The sequence below is a fragment of the Phacochoerus africanus genome, chromosome 16, assembly GCF_016906955.1.
Source record: "Phacochoerus africanus isolate WHEZ1 chromosome 16, ROS_Pafr_v1, whole genome shotgun sequence".
NCBI lineage: Eukaryota > Metazoa > Chordata > Mammalia > Artiodactyla > Suidae > Phacochoerus > Phacochoerus africanus.
This window is the reverse complement of record NC_062559.1, coordinates 42,850,303-42,874,124: the sequence shown is the minus strand read 5'-3', so window position 1 is coordinate 42,874,124 and position 23,822 is coordinate 42,850,303. Positions and strand designations below refer to the sequence as shown.

At 39.8% G+C, this 23,822-nt stretch overlaps 1 protein-coding gene across 1 annotated transcript in view; it reads left to right on the top strand.

Annotated features, from left to right (window-relative positions):
• Positions 1 to 23,822, top strand: part of PLEKHA8 (pleckstrin homology domain containing A8) — a 55,409-nt gene that overhangs the window by 12,568 nt on the left and 19,019 nt on the right. The window contains exons 2-10 of the mRNA XM_047763105.1: positions 7,726 to 7,842; positions 8,859 to 9,014; positions 10,391 to 10,515; positions 14,496 to 14,654; positions 15,680 to 15,720; positions 17,151 to 17,308; positions 19,347 to 19,497; positions 19,902 to 19,987; positions 23,430 to 23,488. Of these exons, the coding sequence (XP_047619061.1) occupies positions 7,726 to 7,842; positions 8,859 to 9,014; positions 10,391 to 10,515; positions 14,496 to 14,654; positions 15,680 to 15,720; positions 17,151 to 17,308; positions 19,347 to 19,497; positions 19,902 to 19,987; positions 23,430 to 23,488 (1,052 nt within the window). The remainder of the gene's footprint in view (positions 1 to 7,725; positions 7,843 to 8,858; positions 9,015 to 10,390; positions 10,516 to 14,495; positions 14,655 to 15,679; positions 15,721 to 17,150; positions 17,309 to 19,346; positions 19,498 to 19,901; positions 19,988 to 23,429; positions 23,489 to 23,822) is intronic.

The window sequence follows — 23,822 nt, the reverse complement described above, 5'->3', positions numbered from 1 at the left end:
AATCACTTTTTTGGTTTGGACCTTTAAAGAATAAGGCATCTCTATGGTGGCTCTTGTGAAATAAAAAAGGAAGAAAATATAGTGCAAAATTAACATGAGTTGTGCCACTTTAGATCCAAATAAAAGTGCCTTTGTTAAGAAAATTTGCTCATTGGAAAAATATATATTGTTCAACATTACTTGAAGTGAAAGAAGCGAATTTTGCAAACAGTTGTTATCTAAAAAGTATAGAAAGACATTTGCACTATGTGAGGGAAAATAAGCTGGTAATTTTAGAATTTTCATTAGAATAATCTTCAAATCTTTAATTTCTTTGAATAATGTTTTGTAGTTTTCAGAGTATAAGTCTTACACTTTTAAATTTACTCCTGTTTTATTCTTTCTGATATAAATGAAAATTTTTCTTAATTTCATCTTCAGAATTTTCAGGGTTTTCATTGCACCTATATAGAAATATAGTTGATATTTGTATGTTGGTCTTATATCTTGCAACCTTGCTGAACTTATTTATTCTAATATTTTTAATGGAGTCTTTTAAATATATATATATATTTAAAGGAATATAGATATATATTTAAAGGAATATATATGTATATTTAAAGGAATATATATGTAAATTTAAAGGAATATAGATATATATTTAAAGGAATATAGATATATATATTCAAGAGCACGTCTGTAAATAGAGGTAGATTTGCATCTTCCTTTCCAATCTGGATGCCTTTTAAGTCATTTTGTACCCAAATCGCTCTGGCTAGACTCTCCAATACAGTGCTGAATAGAAGTACAAGAGCAAGTGTCTATGACATCCAGTGTTTTGTCATTGAGTATGATGTTAGCTGCGGGATTTTTGTAGATGCCTTTATCAGGTTGAAGAAGTTCCCTTATATTCCTAGTTTGTTAAGGGTTTTTGTTTTTTGTTTTTTGGGGTTTTTTTGCCTTTTTATGGCTGCACCCATGGCATATGGAAGGGGTCGGTCAAATCCGAGCTGCAGCTGCCAGCCTATGCCACAGCCACACTCAGGATCTGAGCCGCATCTGTGACCTACACTGCAGCTCATGGCAATGCCCGATCCTTAACCCACTGAACAAGGCCTGAGATAGAACCTGCATCCTCATGGATACTAGCACCCGTCTAGTATCCACTGAGCCATAATGGGAACTTCTGTTTTTATTATGAAACGGTGTTAGATTTTGTCAAGTGCTTTTTCTACATTTAGTGAAATAATCATGTAATACTTTAGAAATCTTTTACTTACAGAAACATCCAACTGAGGTTTGAGGTAAAGAACGGACATCTATTTGTCCATGTAACTGAAAAGTCCAGAGGGTATCTTATCTATCAGTGTGACACAGTCTGATTGAGGTGTTCCAAAACTGTTATCTAGGAGTTTCCATTGTGGCTCAGCAGTGATGAACCACTCTAGTATCCATGAGGATACGGGTTTGATCCCTGGCCCCACTCTGTGTTAAGGATCTGGCCTTGCCATGAGCTGTGGCATAGGTCACAGATAAGGCTCAGATCTGGCGTTGCTGTGGCTGTGGTGTAGATCGGCAGCTGCAGCTTTGATTGGACCCCTAGCCTGGGAACTTCTATATGCCACAGGTGCCATCCTAAAAAGAAAAAAACAACAAAAAAACCCCCTGTCATCTAGATTTGCTTCCTTTCTCTGCCTCCCTCAGGGGGAGGTCTTCCTACCCCCTTTCCTTCTATGTGTAAATTATGTTTAGGTCCCTGGGATGCGAGATGACTGCCAGAGGCTCCAGGCAAGTGAAGAAAGAAACAAAGGGGAACAAAAGAGTCTCCATTTCTTTCCACCTTTCTCCAGTCTCAGGAAAAGTCCCAGAATTATTTCTAGTTGGGTCACTTGCCTGTCTTGGAACATATTATTGAGGACGGGATGTAAAGCTGCATTTAAGCCTGATAGCCCCACCCAAACTACATGGACAGGGTATGGAGAAGGGGGGTATTCAGTAATAGAATACCCCCCCAGAAGTGTGGGAAGTAGATGCTGGGTTGCCAAAAATAAATACTCACTATACCTTCTATAGTAAAATAATTAGGATAATACAAAGTGTGTGAAATTGGCATTTAAATACTTTTCTGCCCTGCCCCATCCCTGGCAGTATAGCTTATATGAGCTAAAACTTTTCCCTGCTCGTTGAAGTTTCTTATCACATTTTCCAAGCAGGGAGTTCGACTGACACCATGGTCCATCCTCCAGTAGGGGACAGCCAAAAAAAAGCGGTGGGGGTGGGGGTGGGAGTAGGATTGACAGAAAGAGTCTGATGGTAATCTGAGGGATCAGGGACTGGTATAGACCCACAGTTTTCACCTGCTCTTTTGTTACTGTGAACATTTTTTATCGTGTTCAAGTGTATTAGGCTTCTCCAGAGGAACAGAAACACCGTTACAGACTTACACCGTTACGGAGATTATGCAGTCCCACAGGCTGCTCTCTGCAAACTGGAGAACCAGCGAAGCTGGTAATGCAATTCAGTCTGAGTTCAGAGACCCAAGAATCAGGGCTGGAGGAGAGTGGAAGTCCTGGTCTGAGTCCAAAAGTCCAGGCATGCCGAGTGCCTCTGTCCCAAGGGAGGAGAAGATGGATGTCTCAGCTCAAGTAGGGAGAGCACATTCACCCTTCCTCAGCCTTCCTGTTCTGTCCAGGCCCTTAATGGATTGGATGGTGTCTGCGCCATCGGTGAGGACCATCTTTACTCAGTCTGCTGATGCAAATGCTGATCACTCTCAGAGACACCCGCACAGACACACCCAGAAGTGGTGTTTTACCAGCTGTCTGGACATCCCGTGGACCACTCGAGTTGATAGTTAAAATTAACCTTCACACTAAACCAAGTTGACAGCAGATTGATATAAAACAGGAAGTGAATTAATGGCATCTCTGCTTCTTCTCTCATGTAATTGCTGAGCTGTGTGTCTGTGCTGCCCACAACTGGCCGTGATAAAAGAACAGTGTGCTTTGATACTGCTCTGGACTCTCCATTTCTCTGCCATTAAATTTCAGATAACAGAAATAAGACTTCTGTGGTCTCTTAATGTGTATTCTGAAATTCTGGGAACTATAATGAAAACTTTCTTGTTTTTATGGTTGCAAACTACAGAATAAAATAATTGAACTTCTGTAATTATAACTTCTAGATAAATACAAAACCTGTTACAGAGAAGGTATTGTTTTGGTTACTATTATAGTTTACAAGCTACTTTTATTTTTCTGAGAAAGTTTTTTTAAAATCTTTTTTAGACATGATTTTTATTTTTTCCATTGCTGTATAGTTGATTTACAGCAAGCTCCTTTAAAAATGTACTGCAGCTGTGCTTTGTGTTTGTGTGTTTGGGCTGTTTAACATTTTTCAGATTTCCTATAAGATAAACCTAGTATAGTACCACATTTTTTCAATTTTTAGGCATTTTCCCCCACATTCCAACAGCTCTGAAATTGGAAAGCATCTTAGACTCAGTGCCATGTCATTGCTTAACAAGCAGGTTTTTTTTTTCCTTGTGTTGCATAAAATAATACTTTATCTTAGATTTTTTTAGGTTTTTTGAAATGTAGTTGATTTACAGTGTTGTGTTAGTTTCTGGTGTACAGCAAAGTAATTCAGTTATACATATATATATTCTTTTTCATATCCTTTTCCATTATAAGTTCTTGTAAGATATTAAATACAGTTTCCCTGTGCTATACAGTAGGTCCTTGTTGTTTACCTATTTTATATATAATAGTTTGTCTCTTTTAATCTCAAACTCCTAATTTATCCCTCCCCCACCCTCTTTTCCCTTTGGTAACCATGTTTGTTTTCTTTGTCTATGAGTCTGTTCCAGCTTTGTTTACAAAAATTCATTTGTATCATATTTTAGATTCCACATATAAGTGATAGCATATGATATTTGTTTTTGGCTTCACTTAGTATGTTAAACTATAAGTCATCCATGTTGTTAAAAATGGCATTATTTTGCTGTTTTTATGGTTGAGTAATATTCCATTGTATAATACATACCGCATTTTTATTCATTCAACCGTTGGTGGACATTTAGGTTGCTCCCATGTCTTGTTAATAGTGCTGCTGTGAACATGGGGTGCATGTATTCTTTCAAATTAGAGTTTTCTCTGGATATATGTCCAGGAGTGGGCTTACTGCATCTGCAACATACACCACAGTTTGTGGCAGTGCTGGATCCTTAATCCACTGAGCGAGGCTAGTGATCGAACCTGTATCCGCTTGGATACGAGTTGGGTTCATTTCTGCTTGAGCCACGACAGGAACTTCCTATTTTTAGTTTTTTTGAGGAACCTCCATTACTGTTTTCCATAGTGGCTGCACCGATTTACATTCCCACTAACGGTGTAGGAAGGTTCCTTTTGCTCCACACCCTCGCCAGGTGTTATTTATTGACTTTTTAATGGTGGCTCTTCTGACCAGTGTGAGGTTATACCTCATTGTAGTTTTGATTTACATTTCTCTGATAACTAGTGATGTTGAGCGTCTTTCCATGTGCCTGTTCATCATCCATGGGTTTTCTTTGGAGAAGTATCTATGTAGATCTGCTGTGGTTTTTTTGGTTTTTTTTTTATTGTGTTGTGGTTTTTTGTTATTGAGTTATGTGATCTATTTGTATATTTTGGAAATTCAGCCCTTGTCAGTTGCACTGTTTGCAAATATTTTAGTTATTTTAAAACCGACAGTGTGTGGAGTTCCTGTCGTGGCACAGTGGTTAACGAATCCAACTAGGAACCACGAAGTTGCAGGTTCGATCCCTGCCCTTGCTCAGTGGGTTAAGGATCCGGCGTTGCTGTGAGCTGTGGTGTAGGCCGGCGGCTACAGCTCCAATTCGACCCCTAGCCTGGGAACCTCCATATGCCGCAGGAGCGGCCCAAGAAATGGCAAAAAGACAAAAAGAAAAAAGAAAAAGAAAAAACCGATAGTGTGTGATGGTTAATTTTATGTGTCAACTTGCCTCTTCTGTGGGGTGCCCAGACATTTGACCAAACATTGTTCTGGATGTGTCTGAGGGTATTTCTGGATGAGATTAACGTTTGAGTTGGTAGACTGAGTAAAGTAGATTACTTTCCCTGATGTGAGTGGATCTTAGCCAATCAGTCAAAGACCTAAATAGAACAAAAAGGCTGAGTAAGAAATAACTCCTGTCTGACTATTGAGTTAGGACATTGGTCCTTTCCTGCTTTCTGACTCTGACTAAAACATTGGCTCTTCTCGGGTTTCAAGCCTGCTGACTTTTGGACTGGAATTACAAATTGGTCCTCCTGAGGCTGTAGCTTGCTGATTGCAGATCTTGGAATTTCTCAGCCTCTATAATTGCATGAGCATGTAGATACACATACAATTGGTTCTGTGTTTCTGGAGCACCCGGACTAAATACAGATGGACTCCTATATTTGATAAAATGTGGTAATTGAGGGTATGTTGAATTCTCTGTACTCAAGAGTCACAGTGTTTTTGGAGAGTGTTCCCATCAGACATAGTCATGAGTTGAGCTGTAAGTGAGAAGATGATATGGTTTTGTACCAGGATAGCCTTATAGCAATGGGGAGTCTAGACTTGGGGGTTGTTATGCTGGGAGGGACTGTAGAAAGGCATAGTTTTCTTCCCAACTCTGCTGTGTACTTCCTGTGTGACCTTAGGTAGGTCACTTGATCTGCGCGGGATTGGTTTCCTTTTCTGTAAAACGAGCTGGTTGGACTAGGTGATTTCAAAGGTCTCCTCCATTTCTCAGGTTCTTTTTTTTTTTTTTTTTTGTCTTTTTGCTATTTCTTTGGGCCGTTCCTGCGGCATATGGAGGTTCCCAGGCTAGGGGTTGAATTGGAGCTGTAGCCACTGGCCTACGCCAGAGCCACAGCAACACGGGATCCGAGCTGCGTCTGTGACCTACGCCACAGCCCATGGCAACGCCAAATCCTTAACCCACTGAGCAAGGGCAGGGACTGAACCCGCAACCTCATGGTTCCTAGTCGGATTCGTTAACCACTGCACCACGACGGGAACTCCCATTTCTCAGGTTCTTAGGAATTGATTCTTTTGTCTCAGTGAGGGGAGATGGCAAAAGTTATAAATAATGACTTTTGCAAAGGGCTAAGATATCACCAATAATACCTATTTCAGGAGTGCTGATTTTTTGCTTAATAATATGTAGTCTGAGGATCAGTTTGGTTTCCTGTATTGTAATGTTTGTGCCAAGAATGGTGGCCTTCAGGTTTCTTTTTCCATAGAATTTGAAGCCAAGGTCAGGAAGTATCACCTTCTGAAATACATTTACAAGTTCATCCCAAGAGATTTTCCAGCCAATAATTGACCTATGTGGGTGTTGAGATAAGGCTTCAGGCTCCTGACATCCAGTAAAGGGTGTAGGTTCTTGCTTCCCTGGGAAGGATGTCCCCAGTACAAGATGTAGCAAAAGGAACATAAGCCATGGTTTTAGAAAACATTACGTATCTTTGGTGAGAAAGGATATTTCAGTGACTGGTATGAATTATTAGAGGGTGGATTTTGAGAATTAGTGTTTTCCCAGTTTTGTTTAAGAAAGTGAGAGACATGGTACCTGGCAGGTCTAAGTATTCTGGTTCCCAGAAAAGCAGACCCTGACAAAGTAGATGATGAATGAAACATCTTGCCTGTCACCTAACCTCTGTGTCTAATTTAGATTTAGTGCTGACCATTCAGCCTCCTGATTACAAATGTAGTTTCTCTGAACTATGACCTTAGGCTATGGGTGCTCCAGGAAGTGTACTAATCTCCTGTTAGTAGTAAATTGATACTATTTTCACATCTCTTGGTGACTTATATACTTGGTTTGTGTGAATCAGTTCCCAAGGGCCCATCAGGTATGTACTTGAGCAGCCCTTGTGGCTCTGCCCAAAGCCCCTACCAGCCTTCTCTCTGGCTCTCTCAGTCACAGAGGGGTCCAGTGGGAGAAATATATACTCAAAGGGCTGGGGCATTTCAGAGAAAGAAGATAAAATACATCTGACTTAGGATACTGACAAGGCTTATGCAGAGATGGTCAAGGATGACGTTTTAGGAAGAAGATCCAGTTCAAGCAAAAGCCCTAAAACAGGTGTATAGCAAGTAAGTTTGGTTCGACTAGAATCTAGGTGTGTAAGAAAGCTAAATAAGATGCATGTATTTCCACTGAATACTGTTTATCCCCCGAAGTTCTCTGAAGTGAAAGTAGTTAAGCCCTTGAGTGTTTTAAGAATATTCCATTTCAGCGGGCCAGTACCAAATCATCATTTAAAGTTATCTTTCCTTAGATGTCATATGACCCTAGGCAGGCTCTGTATGTTGTTGAAAGGCCAAAGCAATCTTTAGTCTTATTTATAAGTTAGGGATAATTTTTCTTAACCATAGGGGAAAAGAGTAAATGTGTTAACAATAATATTTGAAAAACAATAATCTTTTATCTTAGAAAGATTAAAAACCAAAGTTTACTGATACTATATTGAGGGGAAAGGAGTAAAAATCAGTAATCCTGTTACCTAGAGAATCATCACCATATTTATCGCTGATCCTTCAAGACTTCTCTGCAAAAATGGGATCAAACATAGATCTTTTCTAAGTTCTTTCCCTTCGAATTTCCCCTGGATTGTAAGTTCCTTGGAGCTGGGATCTTGCATCCTTTGTTGGGTCCTAATCCTGTGTCCTGGGAAGCTGTAATTGAGACCACGCTCTTGCTTCTGTTTTTAGGTTGGCAGCCTCGGTGGTTCCTTCTCTGTGGGGGGATATTATCATATTACGATTCTCCTGAAGATGCCTGGAAAGGTTGCAAAGGGAGCATCCAGATGGCAGTCTGTGAAATTCAAGGTGAGAAACCAAGAGACTTGCAGGTTTTATTTTTCTTTCTGTCTCTCTGTCAAAATGAAAGAGCACTAGCTTCTGCATGCCTTTCTCTGCTGCTCCTATAGTTCAGACAAAAGTATATAATGTTATGTCCCAGAAGAAAGTCTTACAAGTAAAACCTAAAGCTGCAGCCAGTTTTTACAAGGAGGTTGTTTAAGAGGTAGAATAAACGAGAGCAGCGTGCTTCACCACACCTCCAGTGCTCATTCCTTTAGTTGCCTGCTCACCTGGGGCCAGTGACTATTTGCTAAGCTTATTTATCTTATTGCATATCTTCTTATTGCACTTGTATGTTTAAATCAGGAGACACATACACCTCCTGGCCACCACCTCTGCACTAAAACAAAACAACACAGACACCTAACAGACCTACAAATAGCCTTTGTTTCTTGGTTTTGAGAATCTTGAGATATGCTGAGAAGATGTGGCTCAGAAACTGAGCAGAAGGGAATTTGGGGCATGGGGTTTTGGGGGGTGAAGGAGGGTGTGGCTTGCTTGTTTCTTCTCCTGAAGTGCTCTGAAGGGATTCTCACATTTTTTATATGACTAGTGAAGAAATTAGAAAAGGAAAAATACTGTGTTCTTGATGGCCTTCCAATAGCCCGAGGAGATAAAGAGCATACCTTTATTTTTTGGCATTAAGTCTTGATGGCCGCAGAGCAGCATACTTTACACACACACTGCCCCCCAAAAGAAAGATTTTCCTTTCTCCTCTTATAAAAGTTCCCAAGGAGATTTGGGTGGTTCTTTTTTTAGGCCAAAGGCTTGTTGAGACCTTGGAATCAATGCAGAATTTTCCCTTTTCATCAGCAGAGGCCTCTAGGAAGAGGTAAATAAACTAGAAGTCATAAGGCCTGACGTCTTCTCTTGGAAGAAGTCCTCAGTGACTGGTCCCTGTGAAGCTCAAGAATTTGCGTGGAGCGGAGGCTACCCAGCTAGGGCTCTGCTAGGTGTCTGACCTCCCTCTGCCTTGCTCCCAGTTCATTCAGTAGATAACACACGCATGGACCTGATAATCCCTGGGGAACAGTACTTCTACCTGAAGGCCAGAAGTGTGGCTGAGCGACAGCGGTGGCTGGTAGCCCTGGGGTCAGCCAAGGCTTGCCTGACAGACAGTAGGACCCAGAAGGAAAAAGGCAAGTATTGATTGTCCTCTGGTCTGGGAACCCTGGGAATCACCCATTGGCATCTCTGGGTTCCCATATTTGCTATCTTGCTTTTGCCCACCTAGCCATTTGTATCATACAAATACTGTATATCTCAGTGGAACTTAAGCAGTCTAACTCTTCTTTCTCAACATGGCATAGTAGACAGAGTACAGGTTAGGAGCCAGATACAATAGGACTTAAATCATGGCCTTGTGGAGTACTGGCTTTGTCTCCTTGGCCTAGGTCACTTAACCTGTCTAACCTTTTTGTCTCCTTATATTTTAAAAGGAGGCAATCACCTACCTTAGAAGGATCATCATGAGGATCAGTGATGATATAAAACTGCCTGGTACTGTGTCTGGCACAAAGTTGACCTTTGGTAAAAGAGTAGCTGAGCCAAAGCAGCCTCAGATCTGGGTGCTTCCAGCAATAACGCCCCACTTCCCACCTCCTTTCCTGGGGTAGGTGGATACTTAAGGTTGCTGCTGCTTCAGGCTCATTAACTCAACATCGTTAGTTCTCCTGAGAACCATGGCATAACATGAGTGCCAGGACTTACAGCCTCCCTGGCAGCCCCCCAGCTCCCAGTGTACACCTGAGGAGATTGGTGGGAGAGAGGGGCCTCTGGGAAAGTGTTTCAGGGGGCCTTTCCCATGGCATGTATGGCAGATGTGCCTAACCCGGCAAGTTGAGACAGTAAATGGCCTCTGTGGGTGGTTTTTTAATGCCCAGTCGGGAGCAAATTCCAGACACTGTCAGCTTTGACTCTGATCAGGTGGTGAGGTGCAGCTTTTTTTGTGGAGAAGAAAGCAGAGGCAGTAATGATCATAGCTGGGCCCTCAGTGCCGGGGTGGCTGGAGTGAGCGCTAATGAAGGGGCAGCAGGTGCACAGAGGGGTCATTAGCCCTGCCAGGTGGCATGCTGGACCAGCCTGCTGAGTTAACCAGCTGTCTTACTAGCGGTAATTGCATGTCACAGAACACTGCTTCCCAGTTTCCAACCCTGCGTCAGCAGCTGGGATCCCATTTTACAGATAGTAAAGCTGTGTAACAGAATTGAGACCAAAATTCTGAACCCTTGACTCTGTTCCCAGTTCTGACACAAGTAGATCAGAGGTACACCGTCTCCTTCTTCCTGACCCGGTGATCATCGAATATGTCGCCTCAAGAAATAATGTAGATTCAAAAGAATGGAAACCTCTCTTTTCTGTTTTTCTTGCTCCCATAACTTATATCATATCTGCCACCCATAGTGTAAACATCTGACTTTAGGCGTAGATTATATTTCACTTGTCTGTATAGTATACTAACTAGTAAACGAGTTATTCATTCTGGTAAATACATTTTCATCGTTTTGTTATTTAGAGTTTGCGGAAAACACTGAAAACCTGAAAACTAAAATGTCGGAACTAAGGCTTTACTGTGATCTTCTTGTTCAGCAAGTAGATAAAACAAAAGAAGTGACCACAACTGGTGTGTCCAGCTCTGAGGTAAAATGCCATTCGTCTTAGCCACCTGAAATGTGGCACAGGTGTTGCTTATTCTCACATAATCCCTACCATGGGATTTACTGCTTTTCAGAGGAAAAAAGTGACAAAATTCAACAAAAAGAAGGTTGTGATTCCAGCATGTGGAAGCATATCGTTTTCCTTCCTGGGTTGAATTCAGGATTAATTAACTGATAACATTTGGAACTTTCAACTTTATTACTGATGTGCTAAAATATATTTTCCCCCAGTTTGTATCACTTTTAATTAATTAATTTATTTTTCTTTTTAGGACTGCATCTGTGGCATGTGGAAATTCCTAGGTTAGGGGTTGCATCGGAGCTACAGCTGCCGGCCTACACCACAGCCACAGCAATGCCAGATCCAAGCTGCACCTGCAGTCTGTACCGAAACTCGCAGCAACACCGGATCCTTTAGCCCACTGATCGAGGCCAGGGATCAAACCTGCATCCTCATGGACACTAGCTGGGTTCTTAACCTGCTGAGCCACAACAGGAACTCCTTCATCACTTTTAAAATATAGCCTTATTTGTTTAGCAGAACTATTTCTATACTACTGGTGTGGCTCTTAAGATGCAATGTCATGTCTGTCAGTAATGAGACATGACAGGGTCTGATGAGACCATAGCAGGGTTTTATTTCACTATGACAGACATTCTGTTTTAGTGTAGGCTAGTGCTTTCAGAAATAGAGACACAGCTTTATTTCTCTGCCTCATCAGCAAGAATTGTTGTTTTTTTTTATCACTTATTAATGAAATAGTGATTCATTCATTCTAAAATACATATGAAAAGATCTGTCTGGTATTAAATTTTGCATTGAATGGTTCACATTAACCAGAAAAAGGATCTCTGCTCTGCTTTCAAAGACGTTTTCTAAAGAACAGTGCCTACAAAATGAAGAATCTGCAGGTGATAATTAATTGCTTTAAATTACTTTTCTTAGGTAATATAGCAATATGCTACTAGTAGTGTATGTGAAACTAAGTTTTTCTAGTAATGGTGGTTTAACTCACTTTCATTACCTTTTTTTTGGAGGTGGGGAAGGCCGTCTTATTCATTTAGTAAGCTGCCAATTATGTACCAGACACTGTGCTGGGAGAGGGAAAAGAGAGGTGTGCCAAAAACATTTTCAGTCCTGCTCTTGGGATGTTACAGCCCAGAGCAGTGATTCTCAAACCAGATCAGTTTTGCCCCTTAGGAGACATTAGCAAAGTCTGAAGACATTTTTTGGTTGTCACCACGGAGGAAGTGCTGTTGGCATCTAATGGGTAGTAGCCAGATGCTGCTTAATACCTGCAATGGACAAGAGAGCCACTCTCCATCCCTTACTCCACTAGTTAGCCATCCCCAAATGCCAGTGGTGCCAGGGTGGAGAAGCCCTGGTCTAGAGGGCAGGGAAAAAGTAAACACAGCAATTTTTAATTCAAAGAAGTGTTTATAGTTAGTGCCTTGGGAACATGCTGATGAAACTGTGGCTGTGATATTGAGATTTATAAGAAGAAATATATGTTTGGTCTTCCTCTAGTTTTTGGCACTGAGCTCCTAAAAAAAAAACCTTGAAATTTCCTGTGCTGCAAGTGACTAGATGTCCTGTTATGTTAACGAGGTGACGTTAAGAAAGTACCTAAGGATGGGGGCTAATTGACAGTGAACCCAACCAAGTGATTAGAGGATTGGAAGGAGGGGAGAGGGGCTGAAGGTGGACCTCAGTCTCCATTGGCCAGTGATTTAATCAATCATGCTCACCTAATGAAGCTTCCATAACCCAAAGCTTGGAGTTTGGTGAGCTCCTGAGTTGGTACGCACCCACTGGCTAGAGGAATGTCATGCTCGGGGAGTGCGGAAGCTCCAGGCCTCTTCCCACATGCCTTGCCCTGTGCATCTCTTCCATCTGGCTATTCCTGTTTATAATATACTATTAATCTAGTAAGGAAAGTGTTTCTCTTAAAAAAAAAAAAAAGTTTATCTTAGTTCTGTGAGCTGCTCTAGCAAATTAATGAAATACAAGGAGGGAGTCGTTGGAATCCTCAGTCTGTAGTGGGTGAGTCCGTAGCACAGGTGACAACTGGGACTTGCCATTGGTGTCTGAAGTGGGAGTGAGGAGCAGTCTTGTAGAACTGAGCACCTAACTGGTCAGATCTGATGCTATTTCCAGGTAGGTTGTGTCAGAATTTAGGACACCTAGCTGGTGTCTGAGAATTTCATGGTGGAGAGGAAAAAACCACACATTGTAATTGGTATCTGAATCAAAGTGGTTCACGACCAGCAACATCTAGCTTGTTAGAAATATGAAATTGAAGAAAATATAAAGGCCACTGTTAAAAGAGCAAAATCCACCTGAGTAAAATTTAAAGCTCTTACTGGCTTTATTCAGCCCATCTAGCAGATAGAAAGGAGCTGTACAAGGATATGGATTTTTATGGACCAAAGTGAACAGGAACAGGGAAGTTATACTGAGCGTTTGCAGAATGGTTAAAGCACAGTTGCTTTTCTTCTGTGGAGCAAAGGGGAGTCTTGGAGCTGGGTCAGTACTTGCACTGCGCTGGCAAGCACTGATTGGTTGGGCTAGGCCTGCCTTTTCTGGGAGAGTCCAGCACAGAAACTTGGTTCAGTTTTTGGTTTGTTGATGTGAGGCCTAGCATGAGTATCTCCATCTTTGGCCAGTCTGATAATTTTAACCCAGCTAACTAGCTACCATGTTCCTTAGTCAGGGGGTGACCTCAGTTTCCTAAACAACTTATTAATGTCAATATTAGAAGAAAAATACCTCGAGCAAGTGCAATAACTTGGAGGGGAAAAAGTGATTAGATGTTCAAGAGAAAACCTCTTAGACTCATCTGTAGTGAAAGCTAAAAAACCTATTCAGAAAGCAAACTATGATTCGTGGTTTCTAATGCTTCATTTCTAGAGCCTCATTTTTACTCAGACAGTGTGTTATGTTTTCCCATTGATTCCAGTGTCTTCAGTTCATGTGATTCAGCTTCATGTCTGCCACCCCTTATAGTCTGGAAACCCCATGAAGGCTCAGTGCCCAGTACCTGACATAGTGCTGTCATATATTGTTGAAAAAAGCTGTTGCCTTCAGCTAGTGAGTGAGCCTGAAGGGCAGATTGAGGATAAGACTTGTGTGTGATTAATAGATAAATTGGACTTGCTCAGTCTTTTTCTTTTATAACTGTTGCTGAAACTCGGCCTCTGTCCCCTGGTGCTGAATAGAAACATGGAGACAGTTTTGGGTAATGGAGGGAAAAAAAATGGCTTTTATTGTTTTGCCAGGCAAAGGAGACCAGAGCAGACTAATGCCTTAAAGACTGTGTCCTCCATTGGGAAGAATTGCAGGAAGTTTTATAGTGAAAAGGAGAAAAACAGGATTCCAGATAAGAATCAGGGTTGAGGGCAAATATGCATTCTTCTTTCTTTGCGGGAATCTTTAGTTATGGAGGTTGGTGTCATGAGATCTCAGCATGATCCTAGTGGTCTTTTGGGTTATCATATATCGATTTTTCCTCAAATAAAAATACTTGCGCAAAGGCATATAGATCAGAGATTAGGGCGTTCTAGGAAAGTCCCTCCTCCCCCCAAAAAAACATGTGCTTTTAACCTTTGACCCACAGGCAGTAGTGCTCAGGGTGCCTAAGCTGTAGGTCACGGGTGATTGTGTTTAGGGTGCAATTAAGCCAGGGAGAAGCACAAGGAAGGGCTCTAAGCTGTTTAATTTTAAACTAGTCATTTCTCAAAGAAGCATGAGGAATATAACTTTTCTCTTAGGTATATGAGGTGCCTGCCTCCTAACTGATACACGTATTTGTCCACCAAAGTAGATGGTACATTATTATTATTATTATTATTATTATTATTATTATTATTGTGTGGTAGATAAAAACCTCTAAGGACAGTCCTTATCTGGGCTTTTTCCTTTTTGGCAAAGTAAAGGAGTTTTTCACTCTGGTTGTTTCATAGGAGGGAATTGATGTGGGAACTCTGCTGAAATCGACCTGCAATACTTTTCTGAAGACTTTGGAAGAATGCATGCAGATTGCAAATGCAGCCTTCACTTCTGAGCTGCTCTATCGTACTCCCCCAGGGTCACCTCAGCTGGCCATGCTCAAGTCCAACAAGGTAACAATCCCACCTCAGAAGGGCATCCGGAAAAGTTAAGGAAGAGATGCACTGAGTTATGTTCTCCATCACCCCTTGGTAACTGATGAAGACAGTTTGTAATGGACTTTCCTGTCTGTCCACTTTTATATCTGCCCTCAGTGTCTCACATCCAGTCAGCTTTTGTTAGCAGTTTTACCACCTGACGGTGTCTCTGATGTAACCAGCCTCTTCTCTCCAGTCTCCTTGTCCAGTGGCTCTTGCTGAGATTGACAGTAGCCTTCTAACTAGTTGCCTTCAGCCCCCACAACCCCCCGCCTCTTCCAGGCAGCCTGTGATATTCTTATTCGTATGCAGTGTAAAATTTGGACTCCTACCTAAACCTTTCAGTGGCTCCCTCTTTGCCTAGAGGTTAAAGTCCAAACTTCTAGACACTTCTCCCATGACCAGCCTCCTCTCTGTCACAGCCTGGCTTGAATGTATCAACTGCTTGTAGTGCCCCTACTTCTTTGTGCCATTTCCCAGGGCCAAGAATGCCCTTCTCACCCATCTTTCTCTGGTTAGCTCTTACTCATCCTTCAAAATTTAATCTCCTTCCCTGAATCCCTTAGATGGGCTCCTCTGGGCACACCCCTCTTTTGGCCTTATTCTGTGTTGAAATTACCTTAAGGGCAAGAACCCCATAATGTTTATCTTCATACTTCCAGTGTTTAATACAGTGCTGTATTAGTTTGGTATGTATTACTGTTTAATGAGCGTAACTCTAATTACAAGAAAGCCAACCACCAAGGGTTTGAATATTGTAATTAGGCCCTTGAAAAACCGTCTTCCTTTTTCTTAGAAGTTTGAGTTACCCTTATTTGAATAACTCTTAAAGACTGGTTGGGATCAAAGACTTCCTTCTTTTGGGAGAACCTAAAATTGTTCCTTGTGAGTGGGGCAGTGTATGTTATGATCATATTAATAACTTTCATATGTGATAAAACTCTACCTATGCTCTATTGGAAGTTTAACATGTAAACTTCATTTCTTTGCTTCTTTTAAAGATGAAACATCCTATTGTACCGATTCATAATTCATTGGAAAGGTACAGTAACATTTTTTTTTCTTCTTTCTAAAAATATAAGAATAAGGATATCGGTATTCCTTTTTTTCTAAAGAAAAGTTTTATCATATGGTGGTTTTTCTGATGATATGAGATGATACCAGAGGGTAACAGTAACTGATTTTCCTCTTTTGGGTGAGCCTAAAGCCATGCAGACCTTTGATTCGGCCCTGACTACTAGGAAGGATGTTTGTCTTTTCCCCAGGGTATGAACCTCACCCATCGCATCGAACGACTCTAGTAATCTCTGGTGTGCGAGTGTTAGTACTTCCTCTCTTGTGGAGGAACTGAACGTTGATTAGTGCGCTTTTATCCAGAAAAGACAGTGCCGTTTTCTTTTGTTTAAAAATAAAACCCTTAGGTAGCTTTACAGGTTGGGAAAAGAACTTAATATCAAAATCTGAACTATTGAAGAAAATGACATATTTACACAGTTATGTTCCCAAATAAGGGGTCTTTGTTCAGTTATTATTTTCATGGAAGCATTCCCATATTTTGATAGTCCATGTATTTGTCCTTTCAGATTACTATTTAATATTTCATTTCTCTAAATAGTGTTGTTTGCCTCTTTAGTACAAGGATTCTTCTCCACTTTGGTTAATGCTTTTCTCCTGTTCTAAATATTTTTACTAGGAGCATCTTTTTAGATTTTTTTTTTCTTTTGAGGTATCTCATCAGTATACTCCTATATTTTTAATTGCCAAGTTGAAATACAGTGTTTCTTTTTAAAAAATGCTTTTCCTGGAGTCACCACATAGCTTGGGCCTTTTCCCCTTTATTCTTATTAGAAGAAAATGTTATGATTGTCCCTTTAACAGACTCAGCTATTCCACTTGCGTGTTACAATAGCATTTTCTGTTACCCAAAAGAGCAGCAAATCCTTGAGGTACCCTGTCCTCCTTGGGTTTTTCCTGTCTTCCCAGACCACAGCTTGTGGCTTCTAGACAGCTCACTGCTAGGCAAACAAATGGAAGTGGCTGGTAATTTGAGAGCTGAAAAGAGAAAAAAAACCTCCCAGGGAGAAGCTGAGGAAAGTGAGAAAAGTGTAAAATGTGGTACCTGTAGAAAAACTGATTGAAAACCAAAGAGCTGTCAATGCCTATTTCCTGTTGCTGGCGGGGAGCAGGACGGATGAGTCAGTTGAGGGTGTTGTGAAGAGCCTTGAGTGGCTCTTTGGTTTCTGAACTTCGGTCTGGAGACAAGCTTGCTCCCAACACAGGAAGATACCCGCCTGTGAGGCAGGCTGGTGAGAGCTTTGGCTTGATTTAACAAATCCGTCTGGTCATCAGTGTTGAACGGAATTGGTAATTGTGAACCCTTCCTCCATCTCTCAGAATAAGATCTAACTGTGCAGTCTATTTATGACCAAATAATTGGACTTTTTGGCTTTTTTCCTTTTAAAAAAATTTCAGGCAAATGGAATTAAACAGTTGTGAAAATGGATCTGTGAATATGGAAATAAACGATGATGAAGAAATCCTAATGAAAAACAAGAGCTCCTTATGTTTGAAACCTGCAGAAACAGATTGCAGCTTATCAAGTGAAGAAAATACAGACGATAATATAACAGGTAAAAAACAAAAAGGCCTGAAGCAAGGCATTGACTAAAGAATGTTGAGGGTTTGATTCATTATCCATGATGACACTTGATGGAGTGTGACCTCAAGACAGCATGCCAGCTAGCTCCTGATAACACGGTCACTTGACAGCATCCTGCCGTCTCATCTGACCCCTGGTTGGAAAGGAAGAGGGAAGAGGAATTTTCCCACTCAGTGTTCTTAGCTGATGTTTATGGGCTTCTGTGAGCTGTAGCTGTCCCGGCTGACTTTGTAGAGAGTTATGACACTGGCCTTCCACTCTGAATTTCAAAGTCCTTGGAACATAGGCTCTGGGGTGAGACTTAAGAGTCTGGTCAAATTATGGGGGTTCACTTCCCATCCTCCTGGTTTCTGGTGAGGCCTGAGGGTCTCAGAATTCAGCAACCACCATCAGGTTTTAGGCCAGTTTCCCAAATTTCAGGTAATAGCCTGTAGTTGAAAATGCTGCCCTTTTGAATATACTAATTTCATTGGCTCTAACCACTAAAACTAACTTCAGATCAATCCACGACACCCATAATTGTGTTGTGTGTAAAATATATTTTGAAAATAATTTTTTTTTAAAAGTTTCATCCTCATCTCCTCTGGCGAGTTGAGGAAAAAGAAGATGCGTTTTCATAACTGCTCATCTGCAGCAAACAATCCATATGTTGCTAAAGTCTTATTCCTTGAGTAGATAATCAAGACAGAAGAAATTCTGTTAGAAGAGTCCTGTTATTTATTTGACCCAGTAATTTTCTTCTAGGAATTTGTCCTTAGGAAATAGTCAGACATAAGGACAAATATCTGTGGACAGGGATGTCCTTTATGACATTACAGTTAATTTTCATTATTATTCAAATACTGAATGTTGCTCCTAGGGGAAATACATGGCTAGGTTCGTGCAAGCCTCTCTTCGCATTTTCAACAACTGATCAGTACATAATGTTGTTTTATGTGTGTTTCTTTCTAAAGATACCTTGTTTAATACCTATTATTGATTCATTAACATCAAACCCATGGCCAACAGCACTATAACTCATGCTTGAATGAAGCTTATCTTATATAAGCTTATATAACACATGGACTTTCTCCATAAGGCACATCACAGCTTTCTTGTGCTTAGGAATACAAGATAGCATTATCTTTGAAGGTCCTTTTAAACAGCAAAATCAACAACAAAATGCAAAAACATGGCACTAAATAAACACATTTGTGCGCACTATGAAGGTTGGAACAAGAAGGCAGAGGTCACCTTGTTTGACATCAGCTGGGAACACTTGTATCAAGTAATTCAAATGTTTTCACCAGTCTGCACATGTCCACAAATGACTGCAAAAGTGCCACAAATGGAGTTCCCCTTGTAGCTCAGTGGTAACAACCTGACTAGTATCCGTGAGGCTATGTATGAGTTCAGTCCCTGGCCTTGCTCAGTGGGTTAAGGATCCAGCATTGCTGTGAGCAGTGGTATAGGTCACAGATGTGGCTCGAATCTGGCATTGCTGTGGCTGTGGTGTAGGTTAGCAGCTGCAGCTCCGATTTGACCCCTAGCCTGGGAGCTTCCACATGCTGCAGGTATGAACCGAAAAAGACCAAAAAAAAAAAAAAAATGCCACAAGCATTGATTGACTAGTATTACAAATAAACTTTAGCAAGTAGGGAAATCCACAAATACAGAATACACTAATAATGGGGATCCACTATATTTATATTATTACCATTTTAGAAACCACCCAAATGCCCTCCCTATGAGCATGATGCAATGTTACATGATCACTAAAATCATGTTTTTGAAGGGTATTGAATGATAGTGAAAATATTCATGATACACCATTCTGTGAAAACAAGCAGGATGAAACTCGGCCTCTGTTTAAACCCAGTTTTATTTGCGTGTGTGTAAGTATGGTATTTCACTGATTTTTCTTTCTGGACACTTTTCTGTGTTAGAAATGTCTAACAGTGAATGTATATTTTAATCTTTATAATAAATAAATAGGTTAGTAACAAGTATCTTCTACTTTGCGGTCCAAGGTGACATGAAGGAAGATGGAGAGGAAAACCTGGGAAATCATGACAGCAGCTTGGTGCAGCCTGAATCACACTCGTCACGCAGCTCTCCAGAATCCCACTGGGAAGAAGGCCAAGAAGTTATCCCAACTTTCTTTAGTACCATGAACACCAGGTATTCTGTACTCTAAAATCACTGACAGTTGGATACCAGCTTTCCTTCTGCAACGTCAGTCCTGGTGTTCCTTTCAGCTGGTGGTATGTTCTAACAATAGAGAATGTAGCATTCCAAGTGTCCGCTTTCCTCTCTTCACCTTGTCTGAAGCAGTGGATCAGAAGGAGTTGGATTGTCAGAGTATACCTCTTGACAAATTTTAGCTTGTTTTGGTGGATTATCTTTAGAAAATGATTTTATTAGACCATATGATAATGGAAAAAATCACTGGGGGTATACTTGTGAAATCAGGCTAAAGGATTTGACCCACAAAGGGGCAGTTATTTTACAGCTACCTCCAAACTGCAGAGGATGCTGATGTTGTATTTTTAATCTTTCCTCCTCTGTATCACCAAATTGTTTAGCTTTAGTGACATTGAACTTCTGGAAGACAGTGGCATTCCCACAGAAGCATTCTTAGCATCATGTTATGCTGTGGTTCCAGTATTAGGTAAGATTGGTGGATTTGCCTTAAATGTATAAGTATCTAGAATCTGTTACACTGCAGTTATTTTTTAGTAGAAATATCCTGAACTATGAGATGACACTTCTTACCCACCTCTTCCACATGCGGTTAGAACTGTGTGATCTTAATCATTGCTGCGTATTTCCGTTTCATCTCTGACTGTGATTAAATATCAATCTCAGCGTTGTTTAATGAAAAAGGGGGAATTCTGTTTTATAGAAATCATACTTAAGAGCCAAAGTGAACGTAGCTGAACAGATCTTCAAGTACTATGAAAAAAAAAATTTCACCAGCTAAAACTTTTTTTTTGAGATTTTTAAGAATTATGTATATAAATTTAAATTATGTTTACTTTTTATGGAGTCAGTAACACCAGGAATTGCTAGTGTGTTGAAATTTGCTATATAATTCTTTTAGCTATGTATCTTTTTTTAAATGGAGGTATACTTTGCATAGAACTTAATTATTAAGACTCAGTGAGTTTTGACAAATGCGTCTACCTGTGTAGTCCACACCTCTATCAAGACAGAGAATGTTTTCATCACCCTAGAATGTTCCCTGTACCAGTCAGTCCCCAACCTATCACCCAGCCAGAGGCAACCATACTGATTTCTGTCACCATAGATTCATTTTGTCTGTTTTAAAATTTCATATAGATGGAGTCATGTAAGGTACTCTTTGTATCTGGCTTTTCCTCCCAGTATGTTTTCTTCATCTTTGTTACATGCATTGGTAGCTCATTCCTTTTTCCTGCTGATTAGTATTAAGTGATTATACTGCAGTTTGTTTATTCACTCTTCTACTGATAGACATTTGTGTAGTTTCTTGTTTGGAGCTATTGTAAGTAAAATTACTTGAAGATTTTTGTGTCTGTGGTACATACTTTCATTTTTCTTGAGTAAATACTTAGTGGAATTGCTGATTTATATGTTTATGTGTTTAATTTCATAAAAAGTGCTTACACCTTGTGCATTTCCAACAGCAGTGTATGAGTATTCTGGTTGCTTCATATTCTCACTGGCACTTGCTGGTGTCAGTATATTTGATTTTGGCCATACCTGTGTGTTTGGTGGTATCTTGTTGTGACTTTAATTTGCATTTCCCTGATGACTAATGATGTTGAGTACTTTTTCATATAATTATTGGCCATTGTTATCTCTTCCATTGTGAAATCTGTTCAAATCTTTAATCCATTTTTAAAAGTTGGCTAATTTTCTCTCTATTATAGAGTTGAAATAGTTCTTTGTATGTTCTGAATAACATTTCATTGTAGACATACTTGCTCTGAGTATTTTCCCCCAGACTATGGCTTGCTCATGTATTTTCTTAGTGATGTCTTTTGAAGAGCAGGGTTTTTAATTTTCATTAAATCCAATTTATCTGTTTTATTTCTTTTATAGTTAATGCTTTCAGTGTCCTAAGAAATCTTTGCTTATCCCCAAGGTCATGAAGATAGTCTCCTGTGTTGTCGTCTATACTCTTTAGCTTTGATTTTGTGTTTATATTTATGATTCATCTTGAATTAATTCTTGTATGTGGTGTGAGGTAAGGGTTGGGATTCTTTTTTTTTTTTTTCCATATATATGGTTGTTTAAGAACCATTTGTTGAAAAAGCATCTTTTCCCTTTTACATTAATTTGGCAGCTTTTTGAAAACTAAGTGACCCTATAAATGTGGGTCTATTTCTGGACTGTCTTCTGTTTTAATGATCTGTTGGTTTTTCCTTATCCTGATAGTACAGTATCTTAATTATTGTGCCTCTATAGTAAGGCTAAAAATCAGCCTTGGAATATAAGTCTTCCAATTGTGTTCCTTTTTTCCAAGATGTTTTGGCAATTCTGACTCCTTTATATGTCCATATAAATTTTAACTTTTCAATTTCTATTAAATAGCCTGTTAAGATTTTAATTAAGATTACAAAAAAAAAAAAAAGGAGTTCCCGTCGTGGCGCAGTGGTTAACGAATCCGACTAGGAACCATGAGGTTGCGAGTTCGGTCCCTGCCCTTGCTCAGTGGGTTAAGGATCCGGTGTTGCCGTGAGCTGTGGTGTAGGTCGCAGATCCCGCGTGGCTGTGGCTCTGGCGTAGGCCAGTGGCTACAGCTCCGATTCGACCCCTAGCCTGGGAACCTCCATATGCCGCGGGAGCGGCCCAAGAAATAGCAACAACAACAACAACAACAAAAAAGACAAAAGACAAAAAAAAAAAAAAAGATTACGTTGAATCTGTAAACTAATTGGTAGGACGTTGACGTCTTAAACAGCATCGAGTCTTCAGCTCATGGGTGTGCTGTTACAGCTCTCTATTTACTGAGGTCTTCTTTAACCACATTTTACAGAGTGTGGAGGTCCTGTACATCTATTGTTAGGAATAAATTTGGGGATTTTATAGTTTTTTTATGCTATCATAAAAAAGTATTTCATTTTCCAATTGTTCATTAATAGCATATAGATGCAGTTGACTTTTGTATATTGAATTGTTTTTTATAATCATGAATGAGTTAATTTTACAAAATGTAATTTTTATATTTATTGAAATTGTCATTTTTTTCCCTGTGCTTTATTAGTGTAATAAATTACATCGTTTGGGTATATTTAAGCCTGCAGTGGATTTCTCCCTTCTTGCTATTTATTTTCTGTTTTCCTCATCTGTTCTTTGTTCCTTTCTTTATTCCTTTCTTGATTTCTAGTCAATTTATCAATTATTTTTTTAGTATCCTATTTTATTTCTTCTTTTGACTTTTTAGCTCCTTATCTTTGTTTCTGTCTTTCTTTTGGTTGTCAAGTATTTTTTAGAATTTTGTTAAATTTTCTCTTTGTACCCCTTTGTGTTAGTTTTTAGTTGCCCTATGCCACAAAAATATTCAAGCTACATATATAATTTAAAATTTTCTAGCAAGCACATTAAAATAGTAAAGCAAAACAGATAAAACTAATTTTAATAATGTATTTTATCTAACTTGGTATATCCAAAATATCATCTCAACATGGAATCAATGTAAACGAGTCAGTAATGAGATAATTTTGTTTTTTGGCACTAAGTCTTTGAAATCTGGTATGTGTTTACACTAACAGAACATTTCAGTTTGGAAGAGGGTACATTGCACGTGCTCAGAAGCCACACATCTAGTGGCTACCATATTGGACAATGCAGCCCTAAGGATTACAATATGCATTCAGACTTATAAGGTTATCTTCACCTGCCCCTAGGGCTGCATTATAGTTACTCACTTGAGAGCAGACTAGTAGAAGAAAGCAGTAACGGTGTCCTAGAAAGCTTTCCAGCTTATGTTTAGAAAGTGATTTAAAAGCAAAAAATTAAAGTTTGTGGGGGGTAGTAAATCTGTTTAATTCATTGTTGCTATAAAACTTATTTTCCACTTGAAAAAAAATCCCTTCTTCAAAGATGTTTTCATTCTTTTCTTGTAGACAAACTTGGCCCCACGGTGTTTGCTCCTGTTAAAATGGATCTAGTTGGAAATATTAAGGTGAATATACTGGCTTATCTCTGTGTCCCTGTATATTTAGAGGGAGGAGTTGCCTGAAATCTCATTCAGAGACAAATAACTCTTGACTTTTTTTACTCAGCATGAAAAGTACAGGTCAGCTGTAAGAACATTTCTCACAGAAAAAAATACTTTAAAAACAGTGCTTTTAAACCCTTAGAATATTTAATTCTAGCATAAGCCTCATAAAAACTTGCAAACAAATAAAACCCATTACTTTGAAACCGTAAGGAAGGTGATAGAGACTTTTTTTTTTTTTTCGGCCGAGCCCACAGCATGTGGAAGTTTCCAGGCCAGCAATCGAATCTGCGTACAG